This window comes from Scaptodrosophila lebanonensis, unplaced genomic scaffold, assembly GCF_003285725.1.
Source record: "Scaptodrosophila lebanonensis strain 11010-0011.00,11010-0021.00 unplaced genomic scaffold, SlebRS2 tig00000001-arrow-pilon, whole genome shotgun sequence".
NCBI classification, from domain to species: Eukaryota; Metazoa; Arthropoda; class Insecta; order Diptera; family Drosophilidae; genus Scaptodrosophila; species Scaptodrosophila lebanonensis.
Window position 1 is genome coordinate 19,884,104 of NW_022060529.1, and position 25,270 is coordinate 19,909,373.

The 25,270-nt window shown below is 34.0% G+C and overlaps 2 protein-coding genes across 2 annotated transcripts; one reads left to right on the forward strand and one right to left on the reverse strand.

The window, feature by feature from the left end:
• Positions 1 to 14,697, forward strand: LOC115631536 (E3 ubiquitin ligase PARAQUAT TOLERANCE 3). Its single transcript, XM_030528313.1, has 11 exons — positions 1 to 61; positions 1,925 to 2,106; positions 2,167 to 2,401; positions 2,592 to 2,768; positions 3,097 to 3,236; positions 3,331 to 3,489; positions 3,643 to 3,956; positions 4,067 to 4,440; positions 4,787 to 4,933; positions 5,182 to 5,472; positions 12,681 to 14,697. Exons 2-11 carry the CDS (start codon positions 1,941 to 1,943, stop codon positions 14,602 to 14,604), a joined length of 3,927 nt encoding a protein of 1,308 aa, XP_030384173.1. The 5' UTR covers positions 1 to 61; positions 1,925 to 1,940; the 3' UTR covers positions 14,605 to 14,697.
• Positions 14,698 to 15,389: 692 nt separating this feature from the next.
• LOC115629810 (serine/threonine-protein kinase Genghis Khan) lies at positions 15,390 to 24,991 on the reverse strand. Its single transcript, XM_030526381.1, has 11 exons — positions 24,891 to 24,991; positions 23,401 to 23,637; positions 21,894 to 22,165; positions 18,778 to 21,735; positions 18,317 to 18,593; positions 17,042 to 17,470; positions 16,771 to 16,977; positions 16,524 to 16,709; positions 16,369 to 16,462; positions 16,035 to 16,246; positions 15,390 to 15,563 (listed from the first exon to the last, which is right to left on the reverse strand). Exons 1-11 carry the CDS (start codon positions 24,922 to 24,924, stop codon positions 15,457 to 15,459), a joined length of 5,013 nt encoding a protein of 1,670 aa, XP_030382241.1. The 5' UTR covers positions 24,925 to 24,991; the 3' UTR covers positions 15,390 to 15,456.
• Between the last annotated feature and the right edge of the window lie 279 nt (positions 24,992 to 25,270).

The following is a 25,270-nucleotide window of genomic DNA, read 5'->3' on the forward strand; positions in this document are numbered from 1 at the left end:
ATCCGCACATTTGCAGCGACGTCGGTACAGCAAAAATTGTATATTTTTTTTAACTCAAAGTGTAAGTGCAAAATGTGATTTATTAATTTGGTTATGGACTAAATACACATACTGCGTTAACAACGAATAAAATCGAACTCGACATTTGTGCTGTAAAACTTGCCCAAACACACCATCTGTATTTTTTATATATGTATGCTTGTTCATAATATCTACGTGCATACATAAACATGTAACATTTCATACGAGCACGGATATTCATAAGTATTAAAGCAAGAAAAATATCAGTAAAATATTTTCATATGTGTTGTTGTACTGTTACCTTACAAATGTTGGACAAATACAAAAAACATAGAGTGGTTCTGTGCATTTAAAGAAAGTTTTTTTTGACAAATTTTTTTGCTACCGGTAGTTTGATTACGGATGTGTAAATGTAATTCATCCATGTGTACCATACATTATTATATGTACATATGTATATGAAGAAGCACATAATTAAGTAAGTTGTATACACTTACGCACACACATATGTATGTATCTTCATAAGTACGCTTATTTTGTATGCCACATACACATGCTAGCGGGAGCACGTCATTCCATACAATAATATATGTATGTATTTACATAAATATGTATTTAGGTCTTATGCAAATAAACTAATAAATATACATATGTGGTATATGTAATACATACTAGTCTCTTATTATAAAGGTTTACATACATCCATATAGATATGTAAATTTCATACATATAATGCAAATTAGGCAAACATTTATGTATGTAAGTGCATATGGAATACAAATATGTAAAACTCGAATTAAATACATATATATTTAAACTTTATAAACATATGTATGTACATAAAAACATACACTGTGCACATCTACTATCGTGCTACTACCCATAATAGTGATAGTATAAGCGACTGAACACGTACGTATTTTTGTATAGCAACATACTTATATACATGCATATGTGGAAAATTTACAAAGATTTCAATCCCACGTTGCAGAGTACATTCAATTTTTGAATTTATAGATGATCGCTTTAAAAAGTGGAACTTTTTGTAATAATATATCCAATACATGATCGACCATGTCAATTGTTAAAACTTTATTCAAATGAGAATACGCGGTCTTACCCAGTACTGAAGTGTTGCAACGAAACGCCCATATTAAGTAACCAATCAAACCGTTTGATAGAATCGATCGTTGACCATAAATTATAGGACTTCAATTTCTTGCATTTTTCTTTAAAGTAATATTGTTTTGATATAATTTTGGTAACACTCTCTTGGCCCATTGGGAAATCATTTGATGTAATTCATTGACCATTCCTTAACTTATAAATTTTTGCAAGCATTAAAGAACATCCAACATCTGAATCAAATAGCTTACGTATGATTATGCTGGAAGCTTTCAAATACTTCAAATTATATAAGATCTAAGATTGTGCAAGCGCAAATTTACCGTAGATTATTAAAAGCAATATATTACTTTTTTTAATGTGCATGAAAGATCACGCAACATTGTTGATCTACACGTTGTCTATATAATTACGTTGATCTGACGATCTATCAGTCTACATGAACAATAGCATGCCCGAAAATAGAAAACTTACATTTACTAATAAATGTACTTGTGCATATGTATGTTGTTTGTCCTAAGCTTTGCTACTAAAGCAATCAAAAGTCAAATATATGTTATCATAAGGTAATATAATATAGAACGATCCACTTTTTGTTGATAGATTAATTGGTCGTGGATTAAATTTTGAGAAACAAACAAAGTGAACTGTTTGTAAAAGAAAAGCAAAGTCGTCGATAATATTTTTCAATCGCAGAAATTACCCCCACTATTAAAGTTAAGTTTAAGAAGTTATAAGTTTATGTTATATAAATCATATCTGTACTAATTTTTTATAGGCATAAGTAAAGTATAATGTCGGTGCACTACAAATTTAAAAGTACGCTGAACTATGACACAATTACTTTTGATGGACTACATATATCTGTTGGCGATTTAAAAAGGGAAATTGTGCAGCAAAAGCGGTTGGGAAAAGTTATAGACTTTGACCTTCAAATAACAAACGCCCAGACAAAAGAAGGTTTGTTCATAGCCAAATTATATATGACTATACTACAAATAAATAATATTACTTTTATAGAATATAAAGAAGATGGATTCCTCATACCAAAAAACACTACATTGATAATCTCACGGATACCGATAACGCATCAACCCAAAAAGGGGTGGGATCCTCCAACAGATCCTTCTTTTGCCTCAACGGCACCACCCAAGCAAGATAATTTTAGTATGGACCTATCGAAAATGCAGGGCAGTGAGGAGGATAAAATTCAAGCGATGATGATGCAGAGCACAGCGGATTATGATCCAAAAACGTAAATAAAACAACATTAACAGAAATCTTTAAACAAAGATAAATGTTTTCATTTGAGTTTAAAGCTCTGGTGAAGGTATTCTCCAAACTAAATAGTTTTTCAACCAATTCAACAAATTTGGAAACCTTTTTACCTTTTTAGTCATTATAGTAATTCAAATATAATAATTTCGTTTGTATTTGTATTTAAGGTATCATCGCATTAAAGGCCAATCTCAAGTTGGCGAAGTACCGCCTTCATATCGTTGCAATAAGTGCAAGAAAGGCGGCCATTGGATCAAAAATTGTCCATTTGTATCTGGAAAGGATCAATTTGAAACAAAAAGAAATACTGGAATCCCTCGTTCATTTAGAGATAAGCCAGATATGTAAGTATAATCATAAATTCATCTTTATGTTTACAGAATGAGTAAAGATCACACATATATATGTGTACAATCCTACATTAGAGCAACAAGGTTTAACTTCTTAAATCTTGAAGTCTTTTAGTGACTCTAGTCTAAGCGCTTAAGCCCCATTTTGCAATAAGTTTTAATGCTACGTTCTTGAGCAACCAATTATTTAACTTTTACTCAAATGGTTGCAAATTACATTTAGGGCTCTAACATTAAAATACTTTCCAATGCATAAGTTTTTGTTTCATAAAAAAGAAAAAATGTATATTTATTTCTAATGATGTATTCCTATTATTTTTAGGTCGATGAATCAAGCAACACAATTTTTACCAGCAGAAGAAAAGCAAGAAATTCCTGAGGACTTGGTTTGCGGAATATGTCGAGATCTTTTTGTCGACGCAGTAATGATTCCCTGCTGTGGAAGCTCGTTCTGCGATGATTGTAAGTACTGAAAAAAACTTTGGAATAACTCTATTTTAATTGAAAAAATATATATTTGAAAATACAATTAATCCTATTGAATTATTTATTGCAGGTGTGCGCACAGCGCTTTTAGACTCGGAGGACAATGAGTGTCCAGACTGCAAAGAAAAAAATTGTTCTCCTGGCTCTTTAATACCCAATCGCTTTTTGAGAAACTCCGTAAACGTTTTTAAGAACGAAACTGGATATAAAATTGGAACTTACAAAACTGGTAAGACTTATGATGTAGCTTACCGTAATTTTACAAAATATATATATAATGACTGCGGATAGACAAACACTGAGAATTTAGGGATATTAAAACAGTTTTAATATGTTTTTTTTTTTATATAAATCGAAATTTAATACAACTTATGTTTTTCAGCCGATCAACAAGTGGCAACACCGCCTCAGGAGGAGCAGGAGGGAGAGGAGGAGGAAGTTCCATCTTCTCAAACTTCAGAAACTGGAAATAAAACTGAAGAGCAGGAGCAGCCGGAGGAAAAGGAAAATATCAAAACTAAGGAAGCTGAAGACTCAGATTCACAGCCAACCACCAACAGTGAAACGGTGGTGAAAGATACAGATAAAGATAAGGATAAATCTGATTCAGAATATGAAGACAATATAACTATAAAAATGCCTACCAAAAAAATGGTTGAAAACACATTTGGCATCCCAGGTTCTGATAATGTCGAGGTACGTTTTCAAGCAAATAAAATTTGAAATATATATATGTATACATTTTTATGTTTTATAAAGCTTTAAGTTGATGTCTAACTTTCATGTTCTCTCTTTATTAATTTCAGGTGCCAAAATCTCCACCGAAAAAGGAATCTGTGAACCCCATTGTACAACGGAAGCAAAAAGACTATCAGTATGATTCAGAACCAGATAATAGGCAGAGAATGTCAGCCAAAACTGACAACTATAAACCTCAAAATGAGCGAAGTCTGTTGCCAACACCAATCAGTGTACACCACAACTATCAGAGCCAAAACTTGAATGACCAAATGGAGAAGCCATTATTGACCACAGAAATGGCAAATAACGCACATCGAATGAACGTTTATAAACCTCCTTACATTCAAATGCCTCGAGGTCCTCCGCTCCATATGATGGGACACCATATACCGCAGTACAGCAATGGATATAATACTGTAGCACACAGACCCCCAATTGGGTAAGTTAATTAGTAAAATAAATAATATTTATACACCGGGGAGAACAGTGCCAGCCGATTTGTTTGTTTTGGTTTTAAATGTAAATAGTCCACGTTAAGAAAACTCTCACTATTAGGAATTAACTACGCAAGCTATCGCCCACTGGCTAGATTATGGTCCAGAATTCAAATAGAACTAAAGAACTGTTTTGTTATTCGTATATATAGAATATACCGTTTCAACAATTTTTTTTATTGATAGGCAGAATTGCTTTAAAGATTTAACGATTAAATACAACAGTTAAACTCTCTATGCTGATAAGTTGTTTTCTGTTATAAGATTATTAATAAAATTATTATTTTACAGCTATGGACCTTATCAAAACCAACCGGTACATCAAATACGTCCCCCGTATATTGCACCGCCAAATGTAAACATGAATTCGTCCCAAGCCTTTCAATCCAAGAACTTGGCATCTATTTATCAAGGAGTTGCAGCTAAAGTCGGAACTGGGTGAGTACATTCTTGAGTATTAATCAAAATTGAAGTAAAAATTATTTTTTGCAAAGCCTTTTTTGTTTCTTGAAACTGTTATTTTCTCTATTATATGGGGCCTTTAATTATTAGAAGCACTATTATTTCTTGCACATTTGAATTTATGAAGTTGTCGGACAATCCTATCCACATTAAACTTGTACACGCATCCGTATATGTAAATACTCATTGATTAATTTTGTATGTTTACGATTTGTCCTTTACAGGCTCATTGATGATCCTCTAGAGGCATTTAATCGAATCATGAAGGAAAAAGAGAAGAAAAAGATTGAGCGTCGTCGTAGCCCAGATCGGCATAGATCTCGATCCCCAGACAGGCAAAGACATCGCTTTAAGTCACCTCTATATGAGCGAGAGTCTTCGAAGGACACCCATTTAAAGGACAAGCTTGACCGGTCTCGGGATAGAAAAAGAGAGCCCAGCTATGAAAGACGAATACACCGAAGTACACGTCCATGGACCAAAGCACCCGACTCACCTAATGAAAAACGAAAAAGGTTACTCTTAGTATTTATGTACCGTATTATTTGAGATTAAGTGCTTTTTTAGTTAAACAACGATAGCTTTTAATTGATTCCATCCATAATGTGGAACTATTACTGAACAGTCTTGAGCTATGTACCTTATATGTATTTAAACATAAAATGGCTTAGAGCTGTTTAAAAGCATAAAACACCCTTGTCCATTTAGAAGACTGCATCTATGCATATACATACATATGTGCATGTAAAACTAATACCAATAATACCAAAGCGAATTGTAATAATTGTATTTTTTCATAATACATATATCCACTATTCAGAACCCACAAAGCCATTATTATAAATGATAATATTTTAACCCATTTTAGAAAGTAGTCTTAACTACTTCAATACATTTTATAGCATATGTGTATTTACATATATCCAGATCTATTTTATTTAACATTTCATAATACGGAAGAACTTTAATATTCTTCCTGGTAAATAGTTGAAAGTTTTATTTGAAGAAGCCTTTTTATATTATATACACATATATGCTTTAGCAGTTTCATTCCATTACTTTTGGATGGAATGCCGCATAACAGCCCCTTTCCAAAGTAAAATATTGCTTGAATTGTCCTCACAAACTCCGAAAAAGCTTTGTCTTAAGGATATTGAGGCCTAGGGTTGGATAAGACCAATGTCTTTTTATCCATCTACATTGCTTTACACATTAACTTAAAAATATGCTTGCGAAGCCTGGACATCCACTATTGTGGCTTGGACAGTGACTGATGTGTTTGAGATAATTTAAATAAAAAGAAAAACCAGTCGAATGCTGATTGTTCACTATTGTTCCTGAACGCCGGTAGCGGTATTACGTATTGCTTTGTGAATTATTTTAAGTAACTTTTCGATTTGTGACATGGGGGGATTGTTTTGGAAAAACAACAACGCGATTGTTGCCACGAAATTTGTTTATCAGAGCTTCAAAACTATCTCATTACTATGTATGTATACAACCCGACTCTCAAATACCCTGTCCATCCTTAACACTAAATAACATCAACTAAATAACATATGCAACTTAAATTAAAATAATTGTAGAGGAATACTCTTGGGGTCAATGTGGATCTCTTGGCCAGCAGGGTGGGGTTTTTTTTTTGTTCGATGTATAAACTTTAACCTACAACTTTAGCAATTTATCTTACCAGTTTCTATGCACACAAATATTTATTCCTCCGTGTTAATTTGATAATCTTTAAGTATTTTTTAGGCCTTAACATAATATCATCTAGTGAGTGTGGAACCCCTGCTATATCGAGTCCGATATGCTCAATAATCTAAAAAATGTTTTTAAACCCTTGTTCCAATCGATTGCATAAAATTGCAAGCCCACAATAATTTTACGCATTTTGAAACGTATTTTCTGGATGTTCAGGAATAAATTTGCTGGGTGTTGTTATTACAGCTTTGTCTCAACTCTGTACTACACACACACTCACACCCAAGCTCGCATAGGTACACAATTCCGAAGCAAATATACAGTCGTTCACCATTTACGTGAGTTCGTATCCGGTAGAATGTATAAATCGATCAACTTTTGGATTTTTCAATTTTGTTAATTTTTAAAAATTATAGAATTAGTCTACACATACATAGGTCAAAATCAGGGCACCCGACTTCAGCTTTTTCACTTGTTGTAAATAAAGTAAATAAAATAGATTCGTTTCGCACAATTCGTAAAGTCGCTTTTGAAGCTGCGTCCATTAAAATCAATATTTTTTAACCTACAGGAAATATGTTGACAGCCCTTTAGGCTTGACAACTTCCCAACAACTTTCTTCATCCCAAAACTTTAAGGAATATCTGCATTTAATAATTTTGTTTTAATTATAAACCAATATATTTTATGCATTACTTCCCTATGCAAGTTGGAAAAATATTAGTCTATTGGTTGTAATTAATCCAGAGGAGTACTTTGGTGATATACCACTAAGACAGAATTTCGGAAAACTACCAAGAGAGAGAAGAAGGGGTTGGAAAAATGTGTACAATTTCCCGAGAGCTATGTGAATTCGGTCAGAGTAAATAAGACGAAAATATTGATCAAAAAATTGTAATCGATTCTGCCTCCTTTCGTATTCGAACTCATGCGAAGGGAATATAGCTGCATATTTATGTTATATAGCAATTGTATTTATGTGAATATATGTGTGTCTATGTGTGAGCATGTATGCAGTGTAGAGTTGAGCCAAACACCAACAACAACAACATCTGTGGGCAGAGATTACATTTATGGGTACAACTTCCTTTCCAATTGACCTATCAAGATGAAATATGGCATACGGTCACATAATCACTGACTGGAGGTATTTGCCAAATTTGACTCAAAAATTCCAACCATTATGGAAGTTATAGAAAATCACAAATTGTTGGGGAGAGGGTGGGAAATTCCGAAAAAGCATTTTCTTCGTATCCATATAAGGTATCTTGAAATAAAAGTTTGTCTCTAGCTCTTAAAGTCTCTAAGATATAGGTGATTAAAAGAACAGCGTTACGGAAAACCCCTATTAGCGGGAAAGTGGGGGCTGTATCATAAAAATAAAAAAATCTCTTATAGCGTACAAACATAGTGCATCTGTGAATAAAATTTGGTGTTTCTATCTATTATACTATGGTCTGCCTGTTACACTTTTCATATCCCGTAAACCTAATATACTCTTGCACATTTTATTTAAAGAGTATGTATACTTTTTTTAAAATACATTAATAAGCAAAAATGGCATGCAGAACCAACTCTAAAATACCCTGTACCAACTCATACAAACCAACAATTTTAAAAATAGTTTTTCAATTTTACACGTGACCTATAGCGATGAGTGATTTTAGCTCTTGTGCTTTCGGCGGCGGCTTTGTGCGGTCGGCCGTGAAAATACCGACTCGTCTCGACATGCTGATCAATAATATATATACTTTGTGGGGTCTGCCATTCCTCCTTTTGTGTGCTACACAAAACTTACTTAACTAGTATTTCCTTTTACTCTTTGGGTACAGGGTATACAAATATCAGATTGCAGCTTTTGCAGATTGCGAATTTTTCTGGAACCAATCTATCGTGTAAAAACAGAATTAGGTGTATGTCACTATGCTGGTCCCGACTAAATAATAAACAAAAGTTTTACCCAAAAGGGTAAAGGGTCAAATTACCCTTACTTTTTAAGTAGGGCACTAGAAGCTTAGTCGATTCAATTTTGCTTCATCAATTTTTAAAAACAGCTTTTCAATAAAAAAAAAAAGAAAATAATTTAAATGAATTTTTAAAAACGGGGATAGCTGTTCTATCAAAATGCAATCAATTTTCCTATATATGACCCCACCGATTCTCTCATTTGGGCTAATTTAAATAAATTAATATTTGGGGGGCTTGGCGGAACGTCGATATTTCATGAAAGAATTAAATGAACACAGTATTTAAATACATAAATTAAAATTTGTATTTATTTATATGTTTACCAAATTATTTGAATAAAAAAGTTATTCAAAACTATGTTTGCCTAAATTAAAGTTTCGTAATTTTTAGCTTTTTTATACTCTGTACCCAAAGGTTGAAAGGGTATACTAATTTTGTGCGAATGTATGTAACACACAGAAGGAGGCGTGACAGACCCCAGAAAGTAAATATATTCTTGAGTCGATATAGCCATGTCCGTCGGTCCGTCTATCTGTCTGTATGAACACAAGGATCTCAGAAAGTTGAATAGCTAGAATAACCAAACTTGGTATCCAGATTTTCCTAAGTCCGAGAAAGGACGAGTTTGTGTTTTTTTTTCTGATACACCCCCCACTCTCCCGCAATTCGTGTTTTATCCAAAACTCCCGTAATTTTAGAATTTTGTACTCAGATTTGGCCAATACCTTCAGTGATTACGATTACGATAGGCTTATTATGAAGAAAGTTATAGCCATAAATATGCTCTCTGCCGAAGCTCTGCCCGCAGCTGTTGTTGTTGTTGTTGCCGCTTTGACTTATTCCGCATATAAACAGGCATAGACATGATAATGTAAATGTATGCTGTTGTTATGTATGTATGTATTAAATATTTTTTATTTAATTTAATTATTTAAATTTTTTTTTAAATAATTTAATTTTTACAGGGTTTTTTACTGGCTTACTCGACTGTAGCGTTCTCTCTTGTTTTTATACTCTGTACATGAAATGTACAAGAGTATATTAGGTTTGCGCGAGCTGAAAAATGTAACAGGCAGAAGGAGGCGTGGCAGACCCCACAAAGTATATATATTCTTGATCAGCATGGCAAGACGAGTCGATTTAGCTATGTCTGTCTGTCTGTCCGTCCGTATGATCACCTAGATCTCAGAGACTATAAGAGTTAGAGACACCAAATTTTGCACAAAGATGCCTTATGTGTGTACGCTATACGAGTTTGTTTTATTTTTTTGATTTTCCCCCCACTTCCCCCCCTATGGGGGTTTTCCCGATTTTCCATTCGTATAATCGCCTATATCTCGGAGACTATAAGACCTAGGAACACCAAATTTTAGTCCCAGATGCCTTGTGTGAATACGCAGAAAATGTATATTTTGGAATTACCCTCCCTCCCCCCTCTCTCATGCAAATCGCGATTTTCTCTAACTCCCGTAATTCTTGGAATATCGAACGCATTTTGCAAATACCTTCAGTTAGTTATTATGTGTCCGTACGCCAAGTTTTACCATGATAGACCGATTTAACAAGAAGTTATAGCCATAAATATATTTGCTGCTGCAGCGCTGCTCAAGCGCTGCCCGCGGCTGTTGTTGATGCTGGTACTTTGGTTGACCTCACACATGTTTACACAGACACGAATAGATGCGCATAGGCATACATACACTCACACAGACGCAATTGCTAAGTAAATGTGCAATTATATACCATTTACGTGAGTTCGAATACCGAGAAAGGTAAAATGTTTCAAAAAATTTTTTTTTTCTATAATTATTGTAAACATATGTACAGAGTATTTCAAAGTCGGGATACCCGACTTTAGCTTTTTTACTTGTTAAATTATTAGTATGCGGGATATGCCGCACTTCGTGCTTACATATATTCATGCTTCCTAAGGTAAGGTATAAAGGCATCAAAACAGATATTAATCTATCTAAAAACTTCAATTCCTTATAAAAAAGAGCTTCAATTAACGATAAGGCCCCCATGTTAATTTCAATATAAACAAAATGAGAGGGCTAAATTCTTCTGATGCAGATTACAACTATTTGTTAATGCAACGACTTTTTATACCTTTTACATGAAAAGTACAAGGTTAAAATATATACGTACAATCTTGATCAACATGACTAGACGAGTCAGTTTAGCGAACAAACTTTCCTGTACCCGATTCAAAACAAGGCAGCTTATACAAAGACATTCTTCAACTCTGATCGTTCTAATCAGCTATATGAGTAGTCCCTCCGACTGGTTTTGACGAATGTTCTACTAGAAAATAAGAAGAATGTGCATAGATTCAGCGAGATAGCTTTAAAACTAGATGAGCTTATATGGGTCTTTATGTTTCTATAAGCTGGGATCGATCTACATATGTCCGTCTGTCTATCTATCTGTACAAACCCCTGGTAGTAGCGGCTGGGCCCACATTGGCCAAACTTGGTACGTAGACACTCCTAATCTTGGAGTTACGAGGTTATTTTATTTTTTAGATTTTTTTCCCTCCTTCGCCAGGTACGAAACGCTGCGTCAATACTGTCAACAAACTACATAAACAGGACTGCATATCATTAACTATCGGTATTTGAAATTTCATCTAAACTGGGTAGTTCTAAGAAAAAAGGGAGTTCGTTCTTCAGTTTGCTGTGACTGCTCCCGTTTTACAACGCATATAACAATGGTTTTTTTTTAGGTACAGGGTATTGACCGTAACATTCTTGTTTTTCCAAATTTATTTCAAATTAAAAAAAAAAAAAAGATTCATCTATAATACTCTTATAGTATTGAGATATTTCGAATCAAAATGAATATCTGTTTAATATTAAAGCCTGAGTTAGCGATTCATTTCAACGTTTCAACTACTTGACCTAAACTAAAGGATTTATTGCTAAGTGATTTATTTTGTATAATGTGTGGATATATCAGACTTCAATTGGAGAATTAGTACTCTTTGAGTAATGCATAACTTAGCCGTATCTTCGATTTCCAGCTTTATTTTGGCTTTTGAATTCTATATATTTAAACTTCAATTTAAATAAAGGAAACAAATTTCCTACATTTTTTACTGAAACTAAAAGAAGCGCATTTTAAATGTTGAATATTCTGCTCAAATTAAAAAAAAAAAAGCAATAAAAAAATGCTGAATTATCTTGAAATTATAATTCAAACCATTAAATTCTTAAGCTACAGCTTTAAATTTAATTTTTGATCATAAATGCAGAGGAAAAGAAACATGCTTGCAACACATTTAACATTTGCGGGCGCCGTGTTCCTGCAGATCTCAGTTTTCCAGGGTGGTGCTGCTCTCAATTGTAAGCCTGATAAGATTTAATATTAAGCAAGTGCCGTTCCGAAGGACTGCTCGATTGGCAAATTAACGCTGTCGAGAAATCCCAAATTCTGCGCTTCGCATGTTGCACCCCTATTTATAGTGGTAAGGATCCACCGTTTTGTAACTTTTCCTATTTTCCAAAGCTTGGATTGAGTTGAAGCAATAACGCAGACTCCAAGGTAAAGAACTTAGTAACCATGTAATCGGGAGGAGAGGTGATATGTTGCTTTTAAATTTGTAGTCATGAAAGATGACGCTGAAACACTTGACAATCTGACTTAAAGTTGCGAATGTTTCAGAGTGATTTCTTACAATAAGGTATAACTGATTGTTTTATTTCAAGTTGTGCAGAAGACGCCAACGAATTGCAAAGCTACGAGAAAAAGGTAATCTTTGTTTCTATTGTTTCAGTGTGCGGGTCAGAGTGGTCGACTTTTACAGTCTTGTTGATGGAACTGTTCCGAAATTTAGCAAAACACACTGAAGTCCCAGTAATGCATGACAGTACGACTCGCACCAAAGTTTTTACAAATTACTTTTCTATGAAGTGGTGGAGTATTGTAAAAAGAACCATTATTCAGCTGTTGAAAAATCCTGAATTAATGTGCATTTACTTACAATAAAACTAATTTTAACAAATAAAAGTACAAGTTCTAGTATTTAGAAATATTTCATTTTTTATTTCAGGTCACATCATCGGTCGCCATCACCAAAGTCTGCATATAAGCCTAGTAAGGAAAAACAATCTTCAACTAAAACATACAGACCGAAAGTTGACTCGCACGAGCCGCCTCCTCCAGGATTTGAGTCCTTGCAAATTGGTGGCTCAACTGACAGTGATTCACAAAAGAGAACATCGTCATGTCTGGAGCCAGTTAGCGAATCGAAAATGGAAAATCACGAGAACTTTGACGACGAGTTCTTGCCACGTAAAAGACAAAGATCTTCGAGTAAGAGCGAGTTCAATCAACCAGATGAAAATTTCTATCGAGGTCACACTCCGCCAACAAAAGGTTCATCTGCAAAAGTCCCTAAAGGAGATCATATACCATACCAGAGCCCACCCAGAACTCCCAAAAAGGAAATCGACCCTAATTTAATTGACAATTCTAAGCACAGAAAGGAACTGATCTCTAGAACGTTAAGTCCAGACAATTTTGAGCCAAATACCCATATCGGCAAAGAAAATGATGTACAGCTGGACAGTCAACTAAAAGAGCGTAAGAAGAAGAAAAAAGTTAAGTCAGAGAAGAAAAAGAGTAAGAAAGACAAAAAGGAAAAACGGGATAAGAGTAAAAAATCAATCTCGCCGGAAAATAAATCCAAGCAAAGGCGATCACCAAACCCAGAAAGTGGTCCGACGCCTGTAATTGACAATTCGAACATAACAGATATGTTCAGCGAGTCTAATAGTAAAGTAAAGTCCATTATAGGTAATGATTCATGCGGCGATGTAAGTGATCCTGAACCAAAAAAGGAATTAAATACACCTGCTAGAAAAACCCGTGAGAAATCTCCAATCGAAAGATTACGAAGGGTTGATTCTGTTTTAGATATAGAGGGCTATGACTCTGATTTTGGCGAAGGAAATAATGTTTCGAAAAGCAACAAAAAAATTGATGTCGATACCATCCATGTTTCGAAGTGGGAAACAGAAGACAATAACACAAACACAGTGGATCCTTCGAAAAAAGTTGTTTGCAATACGGAACAGGAACATGATGTAATAACATCCGACGTTATCCGTAAAGCCGAAAATGCAATTTTCGCAAAAGCTATAAACGCAATACGGCCCGTCGAGTTCAAAGTAATACTCGATTCAAGGAGTAATAGTAAGGACCGTGCTATATCGATTCGCAACGACCCAAAGGATCGATCAATTTCTCCAAAACACAGCATGTACAAATCAGTCAAGGACAGGCTTGGAAGCAAAGTTGTTCGAGACAAAATGCAGTCACCAAATCATTCAAAAGAAAGGCGAGGGGAAAGCCCACGGAGGAACACAAGAGACGGTAAATACAGGAGTACACCTGAAGACTATAGGTCCAGAAAAAGGTCTAGGAGCTCCAAGGAACGATTCGTAAACACAGACAAAAAGAATGACAACAAAGAGCGTCGGAGAAGCCGTTCATCTGATAGGAATAAACGTGATGTTAAGCCCAAAAGAGAAAGAAATCGGGAGCCTAGTTTGGTCGAGAAACCAAAATATAAATCACGCGATAGGGAACAATCGGAATCAAGACATAACAGAAACAATGACAAAAAGAAATTTGATGATCACGGCGAACAGAATATTTCCAAAAATACTAAAACTGTAGAAAGTCGTGTAATAGTAGCTACAAGACCTTGTCGTCCAGATAATCCTTTCAGAAAATTTGATGATGGCAATGTTTCTAATAACATAATATCAAAACTTGAAAAGGGAATTAGGCACGAGGATGATCAATCAAATTCGGAAGATGAACTAGAAAAAGTAAAAAGAAAAAATAAGAAACTAAAAAAACATTCAAAATGTTCATCAACCGAATCATCACGATCTGAAAGGCGCCTAGATCTAAAAAGTAAACGAAAAAGTAAACTATTAAAAAAGAAAAAGAAATCTAAGAAATAACATTCAAACCATTAATTAATCAATTGTATTAAAATTATGTTACATTATGCTTACACTATATTGTTAAATAAAAATCTTGATATACACTCTTGAGTACTACTTTGTTTGAACATTTAAAAAACCACATACTTCAGAAGTCTCAGAAAAACAATCCCTAGTTTCATTAAAATTTCTTATTTTTTACCTATATTTGGTTTTAAAAGGTCTTATAATTTTTTTAAGAAAGAGGTAAAAATTACTTATAATTTTAAAAAGATCATTGGATGTACCAACCTTAAATAATTATATGGAAAAATTTTTTAAAATAAAGCTTACAATATTTTAAACTAAAATTATCATACACAATTCTTAATTAATAAATGCGTTTAAAATAATCTTCACCCATATTAAATACCAGCTTCGCTTTGGGGTGATGCATCAGAAAATATGTATCAAGTGGAGAACTTTGACGACTACTGAACCATACTGAGCCATACCTCTTTCTGAGTATTACACACATTCACAAGGACATTGTACGAGTTTTGGAAATGGAAAATATAGATATATAAACCTACTCGTAGTACTACTCAAGTCGTTGAATAGTTAAAAGAAAATTTCTTTGCGAGTACCGATTAGGAGACTTCATCCATCAGACGCCACAATGATACACACAATAAATGTTAAAAAACGAAATACAAAAAGTGAAAAGGGTTTTCAAAAAAATATTGAATTGACTGCCTGTTGACGTTGGTCGCGACGACGGTATCCAGTTGCGGCTTAAACAAACATTTAAAAAAAACGAACTATTCCTATTGCAAATAATATTTATTCCAAAACAGCCGGATATATATATCAAATCAAACATTTTGAAATTTAATTTAAAATGTTCAGGCTGTCACTGAGGCCCACTGCCGAATCTATTGGACTGGGTGATCTTGACGTCATAATTTCATTGCAATAATCCTGAGAATTGTTGTCACCTGGAAGAAACAAAAATACAGACGACATAAGTTAAAAAATCAAAACAATCAAATCTGATAATTACTTCTATAAAAATAGTTCTACTACAATGATCCAGAAACTGGGATAGTCTTATAGAGTACATCTAATTATGTTTTTACACGGTTTTGATTTTAAACGGATTGAAAATTAAAAATGTTATATATGGTTACACGACATTATTCCATTTAGCACAATTGAAAATAACATATGATCAATGTCTTTTTTACACGATTTTTTCTGGAACCAATCTACCGTGTAAAACAGAAATATGTAGGTGTACCCTATGATAGAATTATCTTGTTTAATATAATAAATAATCACGAAATCCGATGTTCCGTCAAACTTGGATAAGGTTTCGAAATGTATATGATGCCTCATGATCGACTTGAATTGACATTCCCAGATCAATCTGACTAATTTAAATGACTTTAATTAAAAGTTAAACTTACGGTGTTGATGCATATTGCTTTTTCTGGACTGGTGAGAGACATCCATTGGTGTTGTGTGCAATGTACTTAATATTTTACTATTTGTTTGATCAGCGGTTTCTAAAGTTGTTGGTAGGTCCAATAGTCGTTGATTTTGTATGCCATCGCCAGGCCCCATATGGGAAATGTGATTGAAATTAGTTGGAGCTGATATCATCTTTGACCTCCGATCACTAAAAATTTTAAAAAGAAATAACAAATAATTATTACAGCCTCAATTTTAGTGGACGGCAGTAGAAAAATATACAAGATTTATCCAGTTTAAAGTTATTTTATGAATTCTCATTGTAATTACCTTTTTATTGTTTTGTTGATCTCCCTAATTGAGAATCTTCGCTTTATATTGGTGACACCTTTGCGATCACCGTCACGTGGTTGCAATAATCCTTCTGCAATACAAAGGATACCATGAGCATATATACTACTATCGAAATTTATTCGAATACTTACTTGTGTGTATATTGGCTAAATAAATAACTAGAGGTGTATCGTTCACCGATGTTAATACAATATTTCCGAGATTATTAAGTGGAAGAGATTGCTTCAAGCCAATAGACTGTACCCATTCAGACGTCTGGGTGTTAAAAATGTCCAAGTGGGTGTCAGAAAAAACAAGCAAATGACCATCGCAATATGCTGAAAATAGCAATAGTTATATAATGGGATTTTTATATGACCAATGTTTCGAAAAACCTACTTATGTATGTCGGAAATGCAGGGTACATTATTTCCCTGTCTCGCGATTTTCGTCCTTGTAGGTCTACATATATAGCAAGCGTTTGAAATACCAATAAATATTCTCCGAAATTTCCACCACCTGGGCACAGTATCTCAATGACTCTGATAGCATCAACTCCAGAATAATTTAAGAACGCACACAACTGATTTTCTGGATGTACTAGAGCTATTGAAATAAAGGAATATAACATTTGTTATACATAGTATGGTATATATGGTTTGTTACTTACACATTGCTGTCGCTTCACCTCGCAGGAAGTAGGCAGTGAATCCACTTTGATGGGCCACTACCAGACGCATATCTGACAGGATCTGCAAATGTTGTGCTAGATATCCAATTGTGAATTCGCAGGTCTTCTGATGCCTTGTGCGAGTTCGGTTGATTTCGTAAACAACAATTTGTGTGTGGTTATTTGGGCGCTTCAGGGCAATAATAAATGAATAAACGATGCTGGGGAACCGTCTTATTATTCCGGTACATGCTGATATACAGTTTTTGGAGTCCATAACCTTAATCCACTCTACGTCGCTAGCCTCCAATGCCCTAATGGGCAAAAGTCTTAAATGGCGTTGTTTCCCACACAGAATCACCATTATCTGTTCCTCCTCAATATACCAAAGCTGAAGTATTTTTTTGCTTTCTCCGATACGAGCGATTTCTGCAAATAAAAAACATTAAAAATTCTATTGTTTTAATCGTATTTATGCAATAACACTAATCAAGTCCAATGCAATCCGGTTCAAAAGATCAATGCACTTTCAAACCTATATACAGACGGTAGATATTTTCAGACTGCAGTTCCAGCAGTTCCCATGATTTTGAAATACAATACATACTTGATTCACTTATCTAAATCGAAAATTAAAAGGGATAGACCCATTAATCATACAACTCTAATAGAAACCAATTAATCATACAAAATATTAAATGTAATCGAAATCCGGTCATTAATCAAAAATAAGCATGTGATTGATTTTAAATGAGGACTTCCACTCACAAAAAAAATATTTTTTTGTTCTTCTTTAGGTTTCTTAATGAAATATCGACATATGTTCTTTAAATAAAAATATTGTGGCCGCCCTCCTCTGCGATTCTCATACCAAGTACTTAAGTGATGGCAAATCGAGAATTAAATTGTGAAATTCCTGATAAATTAAATTAAATAAAAAAAATTGTGAAATTTCTGATAAATTAAATACAAATATTGCGACCGCCTTCCTCTGCGATTCTCATACCAAGTACTTAAGTGATAGCAAATCGAAATCTAAATTGTGAAATATCTGATAAATTTAATTAAATAAAAATAAATTGTGAAATTTCTCATAAATTAAATTAAAGAAAAATATTGTGGCCGCCCTCTAGTTGTGAAATTGTTGATAAATTATGAATATTATTTATTGGACCCTAATCCGTATTAATCGTCGAACTACCTAACATTCTAATACATATATACTCGTACATATGCGAAAATATAAAATAATGGGTTTTTAATGAGGGAACTTACCTAATTCATCCAAATTGATGTAAAACAATCCATCTTCTGTTCCCAATAGGATTTGATTTGGGTAAATAATAACGGCACACAATGAATTTCGTATAAGCGTTAGGGTATTATCCAAAATCTCATGAACTTTATAAATGGCAGTATTTGGTAAATTGTTTCGTTTTAGGATACGATGGAGTTCTCCCAAAGCGATGACCCATTTTGATTTCTCAGATTCATTGTCAGCCAACATTAGCGTATTTAAGGAAAGTCCATTTTCAATTAGAGCTGTTTTTATCTGTAAATATTTCAAAATCAATCCCTTGTTAAATGATTTGTTTCTTTCAGATCGAATTGAATAAGTATTTATATCAAATTGCAAATGTTCAACATAAAAATAGTTTGGCGTAGTTGAACTGAGTTCATTAAAAAGGTTGTTAAGTATCAACTAATTAGGTATCCTAAATTAATAATATATATACCTTGAATATACATGGCACATCTTTCTTGGCAGCATGAATGACATCGCTTTCTCTTACGCTGCCGACTGAAAATTCGGGATCCCGCATATCTAAAACTTGCGATACACTCACACTTGGCAAGGCGCATCGATCGGGTGTTATATCATATAGAAATAGCTTAAAGTCACAAACAACTACAAACTGACGAATCCATCCCCGTTTGATGACTCCTGACTTTGGAACCTTCACATATCCTTCATAGGCAGTTCCGATTCCTCTCGTAGGATCTATACCCAATGGCCTTTTCGTTTGATCAACGGGAACTGGACATATAGTGGGGACCTTTTGGCAGCAAACTGTGTGGCATGCAAAGCCGCAGAGCTCGCAAACTACTCCTTGCCTTGTAAGTCCAACCATTAAGGATGTACAATGGTTACACTTTGTGGGACTGCTGAATGTCCTTACAAGGAACTGATGAATTGCCGTATTGTTTTCATCCACGCGTTGTGATTCCACAAAGTTAAAGTCCCTGTCTGATCTTGATGTATTGTTCGAGTCTGTATCTTTTATACCTTTAGATAACTCCTGGGAATTTCCGAACCCATACTTTGATTCACAATCAAAAAGCATTTCAGAACCAGCTGTTTGAAAAAGTTTCGAGGCACACAAAAAATTATCTCCTGTATCAATGAAATAAGAGTCCTGTATGTTTCCGCTATCTGAGTTTTTGGACATATCTTTGAACATAGAATTGTTTAGTCCATGGGATGACGGCTTATCCAAAAATGATTCTTTATAATCATGACTTTCCTTTTTAAAGTCACGAAGCTCACTTTCTTTCTTCTGCAAGTCATATAAAATCGTGTCACATCGTTTTTTGTGATCGCGTAACTCCTTTTGTGTGGATATTAAATCTGCTCTAGTCTGACTCAGCTCCTCTGAAATAGTAGCCTTGGCTTGAATTTCACGTTGAAGGGCGCTTTGTAAGTTAAGGAGCTCCATTTTATCGAGTTTCTGCGACCGCCTGTTTCTCCAATTCTTAGGATCTACTGTGCTGTTGTTAAATGTTCCTGCATGCTTTAGATATTCTAATTCCTCAGTCATTTTAGTAGCGAGTGCTTGAAGGTAGCTTCGAGCGTCCTTTTCATCGGAGACCCACTGAATTATTTCTCCCATTTGGCGTTCCCATTGGTTGATCGCTTCACGCTTTACACGCAACTCGTTGAATATTTCGTCATCTTCCGCCTGTAGTTCCTTCAAACTCTTTGACTTGAAGTTAACTTCTGAGCTTAACTTTAGTTTCTCCTCAAACCATACTGATTTCTCCAATTCGTGTTTCTTTTTTAGTTCGGCAATTGTTTCTGCTGAGTCTGTGTTAGATTCGGATTGATTCTGTTTCAATTTCTCTTGAGCTTGCTGTAATTCACTCAAAAGTATTGCATTCGAATTCTCGTACTCATTAAGTGTATCTCGCAAGGACTCCACTTCTAAATTGTGCCGAGATTGCTGATGATTAATTTTTTCGGTATATTGTACCTCCAAGCGTTCAATTTCATATGTAGAGATGTCGGAAGAAACACTAATTGGAAGAGATGTGTCCAAATTCGATGTCGATTTTCGAATGTCCAGTTGCATTTGTCTGCAACACTCCTCTGCTCGTTCGCGCAATTTCTTTTCCTTTGATGCTTCGATGACAGCGTCTTCAACATGAAGTTCCAATTCCCTTCTGTGCTTATCGGACTTTCGCAGTTCATTTCTAAGAACATCGTTCTTTTGCATAACACCGTCCAGTTCTTCCTCTTTATCCCTAACTTGTCTAGATAGTTTTTGTTTTTGATTACGCAGCTCAGCCAATTTTTCAGTTACTTCGGAATATTCCATCATTGCCAGATTTCGCTGGGAAATAGCATCTTTTAGTTCGGATTCTTGTATTTGAAAACGTTCCAAAACTTCATTGTACTTTTTGGATATTTCAATTTTTTCATTCTTTAACAAAATAACTTGATCCGATAAAGCTTTTAAACGACTCTCTTGACCCGAATCCACAGAACTTTCCATTCCTTTTGTCGGCTCACTACTTAAAAGGCTTCGCATCTCCTCTGTATTATGAACGTTTTCGTCAGGCATACTAGCCGTGCCACAACTATCGTCGTCTATTTTTAAAAGCCTGTCTGCTTTTCCCAAATCCGATAAGTAGCTATTTTGTGAAAATGTAAATCCGATAAAAGGCAAATGAAACCCAGAAAATGCCGGATTCGATGTAGGCGGCAATGTGTCGGTCATTCTGACATCATTATCGTCGACATCGAAGTTAGATGTGTCTGTTGGACTTGATACTTCAGGAACATATGGAGCGGGCCCACATCGTATATTTTCCCAATCTATTCCTTGGAACCAAGGGTGATCCTTAAAATCTTGTAGTCCTTTCTGTCCGAGGCGGTTTTCGGGTATACAAATCAGCTTACAGAGCAAATCTTTTGATGAATCAGATATTTTGTAATTAAGATTTTCTTGAGATGGGAAGTTAAAGCAATTCTGATGATTCATTATCTTTCCGTATGTCTCTACCAAGCTTTCTGCGTAAAACGGAGTTTCTCCATAGAGCATTTCATACATGCACACTCCAAGAGACCACCAATCGCATTCGGTTCCGTACCGGCCTTTTCCGTCTTCCATTGCTCGCAAAATCTCAGGCGAAATGTAGTCCGGTGTGCCTACAGCAACATTCGACTGAACAGTCCCATCATTATCGAGTCGTAGACAGGACCCAAAGTCCGCTAATCTAACATGTCCCCTTTTATCCAACAAAACGTTATCCGGCTTTATGTCCCTATGGACATATTTAATTTGGTGTATGCTGTGAATCGCTAAGATCATTTCTGTTATATAGAATTTTGCCATATCTTCGGGTAGTTTATCCTCAAATTTGCTTAGTAATGTTAACAAATCTCCACCGCAGTAATAGTCCATAACAAGATACTGAAATGGTTTAGAAATCAATATTATTTATAACATTATGATGATATTTAAAATTAGAATTCATATGTAAAATGTAAAACCAAGTCATGAAAATGATTAGATCACGTAAAGACTACCAATTTGAAAAAATTAAAATCGAAATGAAATTATAAACATACCAGATTAGTATTGTCTTGAAAAGCGTAGTGTAGGTTTGTTATCCATTGACGATCTCCAAAGACCAACACATCTCTTTCTTCCCGGAAACATGCCGTCTCTGCACGTTTTAGCATCTCCCATTTGTTCAATATTTTCATGGCATAAATTTTCTCCGAAGATATCATTTGAACAACACAAACCTCACCAAAGGCACCACGTCCAATAATTTTTAAGATGTCGAAATCATCGCGTGTCAGGCGTAGCTTTCGCACAAGGTGTACGACAGGCTTGGCTGCAATGTTTAAGAACAAATTTGTTTAGATGTTTGTGTTCACCTTACGGTTTATATCAAATTTATTTATGGTGATTTGTTCAAGATAAAAATTTGTATCGTAAAAATACAAAATCTTTCCTATAATTACATCTGCTATGAAATATTTTTGAAATTATTGTTATTAATTTTTAAAAAACATAACACTTTAAAAAGAGGATTGGATTGTTTGTTACTGTTTATTTCCTTAATGCGGATATATCATCATTAATTACAATAAGGCTACTGTGGAAATACTGGAAAAATATTAATATTATCATTGATGATATGCTCCTCGCCAAATGAAAAAGGTCTTTAAGATGGCCATAAGAAGTCATGTGATGCTTACATTTTGAAATACCTCGTTGAAATAATAAAGAAATAGCGGCGATAGGTATTAAATGCACAATATATTACCGCAATGTGGAAAGATGGTTGATAGTGTCTTAAAAACAAAAAACATGCATAATAAAAAAGCTCATATACCATATAGTATCGCCTCAGGACGAATTGTACACTAAATTGTAACATGGGCCCTTGCAAATATGTATATATACATACATAAGTATTTCCTAAGAGCTATATTACGCAACATAATATGACAGTATGGACAGCAATTAAAAGAAAACGCAATGATTTTTCAGTTACAGGCTACTTTATAAATACATATATACATTTATAATTTCTTAAAGTTTTTATATTTACAGTTAGATTGTGGTTTTCGTACAAAATAAAAAGGCACAAGAAAAAATAATAATCGCATATTTGCTTGTACGCAAGCAGTCCGGGCAGAGTGTGTTTATTAAACAATCAGTGTAAGGATTCGTCGAGTTCCGGGGGAAAACATCACTTGATCAACTCCCAAACACTTCCCCAGGCCAGGGTATTATTGTAAGAAAATAAAATATATTAATAACACTAATATACAATATTGAAAATCCATTCACCTTTTTACATATATGTACATATATATATTTTTAAATCTAAAAAGAGACGCATCTCTTGAACAAAACTTCACATCACATTCACATTTCACATACAAATGAATGTACTTTAACTAAAAAGCGCAATAACAATTTTTTGTCATCCCCGAACTACTAGATACCATTTTAAGAAGCTGATGCAACATAATTTTTGTTTATATATAGGTTTAAGACGGCGCACGATTACCATAAAGACATAAATGGGTTTGTATTTTGTAAATAATTCGTACTTACATAGTTTAAGAAAATCCGACACGCTCTTTTCCCGACGTAGAGATGAGTTACTACATTCATCATATAGTACAATCAAAGTATCCAATAAAGCATCTAAGGAAAATAGGCTACTTTTGGTATGGTTCCCTAGATTGTATTTCGTATTTATTTTTTTGTCGCTTCCTGAGGAAGACGAGCATTCGCTTAGAATACATTCGAGAAGTTTCAGCCTCTTATTACAGTTCTCAGTGACACTATCTGCAATATTTTATAAAAAATGATTAATTGATTAGTAAAAAATGTATTTAATGTACAGTAACTTATGTTCATTTAACTGCAGGAAATTCTCTAGTTCTGGCTAAGTCATATTTAACAAGAGAGCATGCTACTACTTTGCAAGCCCGACAGTGAAATACCCTGTCCCCAAATGAACTCCTGCCGTTGAGTTACAGCACCCATAGCAGAAGTAGAGTTCGGTTTGTGGGTGTAGTACTGGAGTAAAATAACTTTTCTTAAAATTTATCAATGTTAATAAAATTGGAAATAAAATTAGATTGTACATATTATTTACGTGTGCAATATGTGGTTTATGTATATTTGGAATTATGGCCACTATTGACAAAGAGTAGTGAATTCGAAAAAATAAAAGCTCGTGTTGCCTAGGGACTAGGATAGTTTTAAATAACGCCTCATTTTTTGTATTATTAATTATTTAGTAATTACTTTTTATTATAATATAATTATTTTTATTACTTTTAATAGTCAGGAATATTAATATTACGCTAAAAGTATTCCTTTCTTACAGGATACCTATTATTTAAATAAACTCACATATTGCAAGTCTTGACATGTTAAATCATGTTAAAAACATCGAGGTCTAAAGTATTGGGAGATCAATACGGTTAATCGGACCACTATTTAAGAACAAAAGCTACACCCATCTTAATTTCAGATTTATTACTCTACTTAAATATATTATACCCTTCAATTTAATTTCTCCTTTATATTTGAAGCTTCGTAGTTATATTAAAATAAGTTTGCAATTTTTAAAAAGCCGTGCTACTCATTGGATAGTATTTTTTGAATAAGGAAACATTAACTTTAACATTATAGAATAAGCTTAAAAAGCTGTCGGTTCAAAAAAGAAATGCACCAATGTACTACGTACATATGAATGTGTGTGCATACTACATAGTCTACATTTATATGTATGTACATATTTAGGTGCGTACGCAAACATACATATGTATGTAAGTGATTATTATATTATTGAGTGATTTACTTGCTTTAAGAAGCTCATATCTGTTAATGCACACATTTAAGTTACAAACACACATGTAGCTAAGCAATTTAATATTTTTATTTGTACATAAGTGTCAATAGATATGTACGTTTATATGTACATATGTATACAAATCCCTTTGTGTACATATAAATATTATATGAATAAGTGAACTTGTGCTCATTTTATAGCGCAGTTAAGAATATGCCAACATTAAATTATAAATTACCACCGAGCTCAGATAATGAAGTTTCATAATCCATTTTAATTGTGTTTGTTTTGATTATTCACATTTTTTAGTGTAAAAGCCGAAAACTAATATTTCGATATACATATGTATTACTAAAGATGAAACTTATACGATAATAATCTATCGATTACTTTTACATAACTATGAATTTGCAAACATACGATAAGCGCAAAACATCGAAAATGTTTTTAACTTACCGCATTAGCATCTAACAAGACCTGAATAAACAAAATGGAAAGAAACATTTTTTTTTTGTTAAGTTACCACGATACCCTTAGGTATTGTGGGATTATTTGGCCGCCCACTTATAAAGCTAATTTCTAATGCTTACATTTATTTGTGAAGTAAATTTGTAAACA

Coding starts and splice junctions, on each gene's coding strand:
- LOC115631536 (XM_030528313.1), top strand. CDS start 1,941: ATGTCGGTGCACTACAAATTTAAAAGTACGCTGAACTATGACACAATT. Junction 2,769..3,096: donor TTTAGAGATAAGCCAGATAT/GTAAGTATAATC, acceptor TATTATTTTTAG/GTCGATGAATCAAGCAACAC. Junction 3,237..3,330: donor AAGCTCGTTCTGCGATGATT/GTAAGTACTGAA, acceptor TATTTATTGCAG/GTGTGCGCACAGCGCTTTTA.
- LOC115629810 (XM_030526381.1), bottom strand. CDS start 24,924: ATGGATTATGAAACTTCATTATCTGAGCTCGGTG. Junction 22,166..23,400: donor GTCGGATTTTCTTAAACTAT/GTAAGTACGAAT, acceptor TAAACATTGCAG/CCAAGCCTGTCGTACACCTT. Junction 16,247..16,368: donor ATCAACAAAACAATAAAAAG/GTAATTACAATG, acceptor TAAAATTTTTAG/TGATCGGAGGTCAAAGATGA.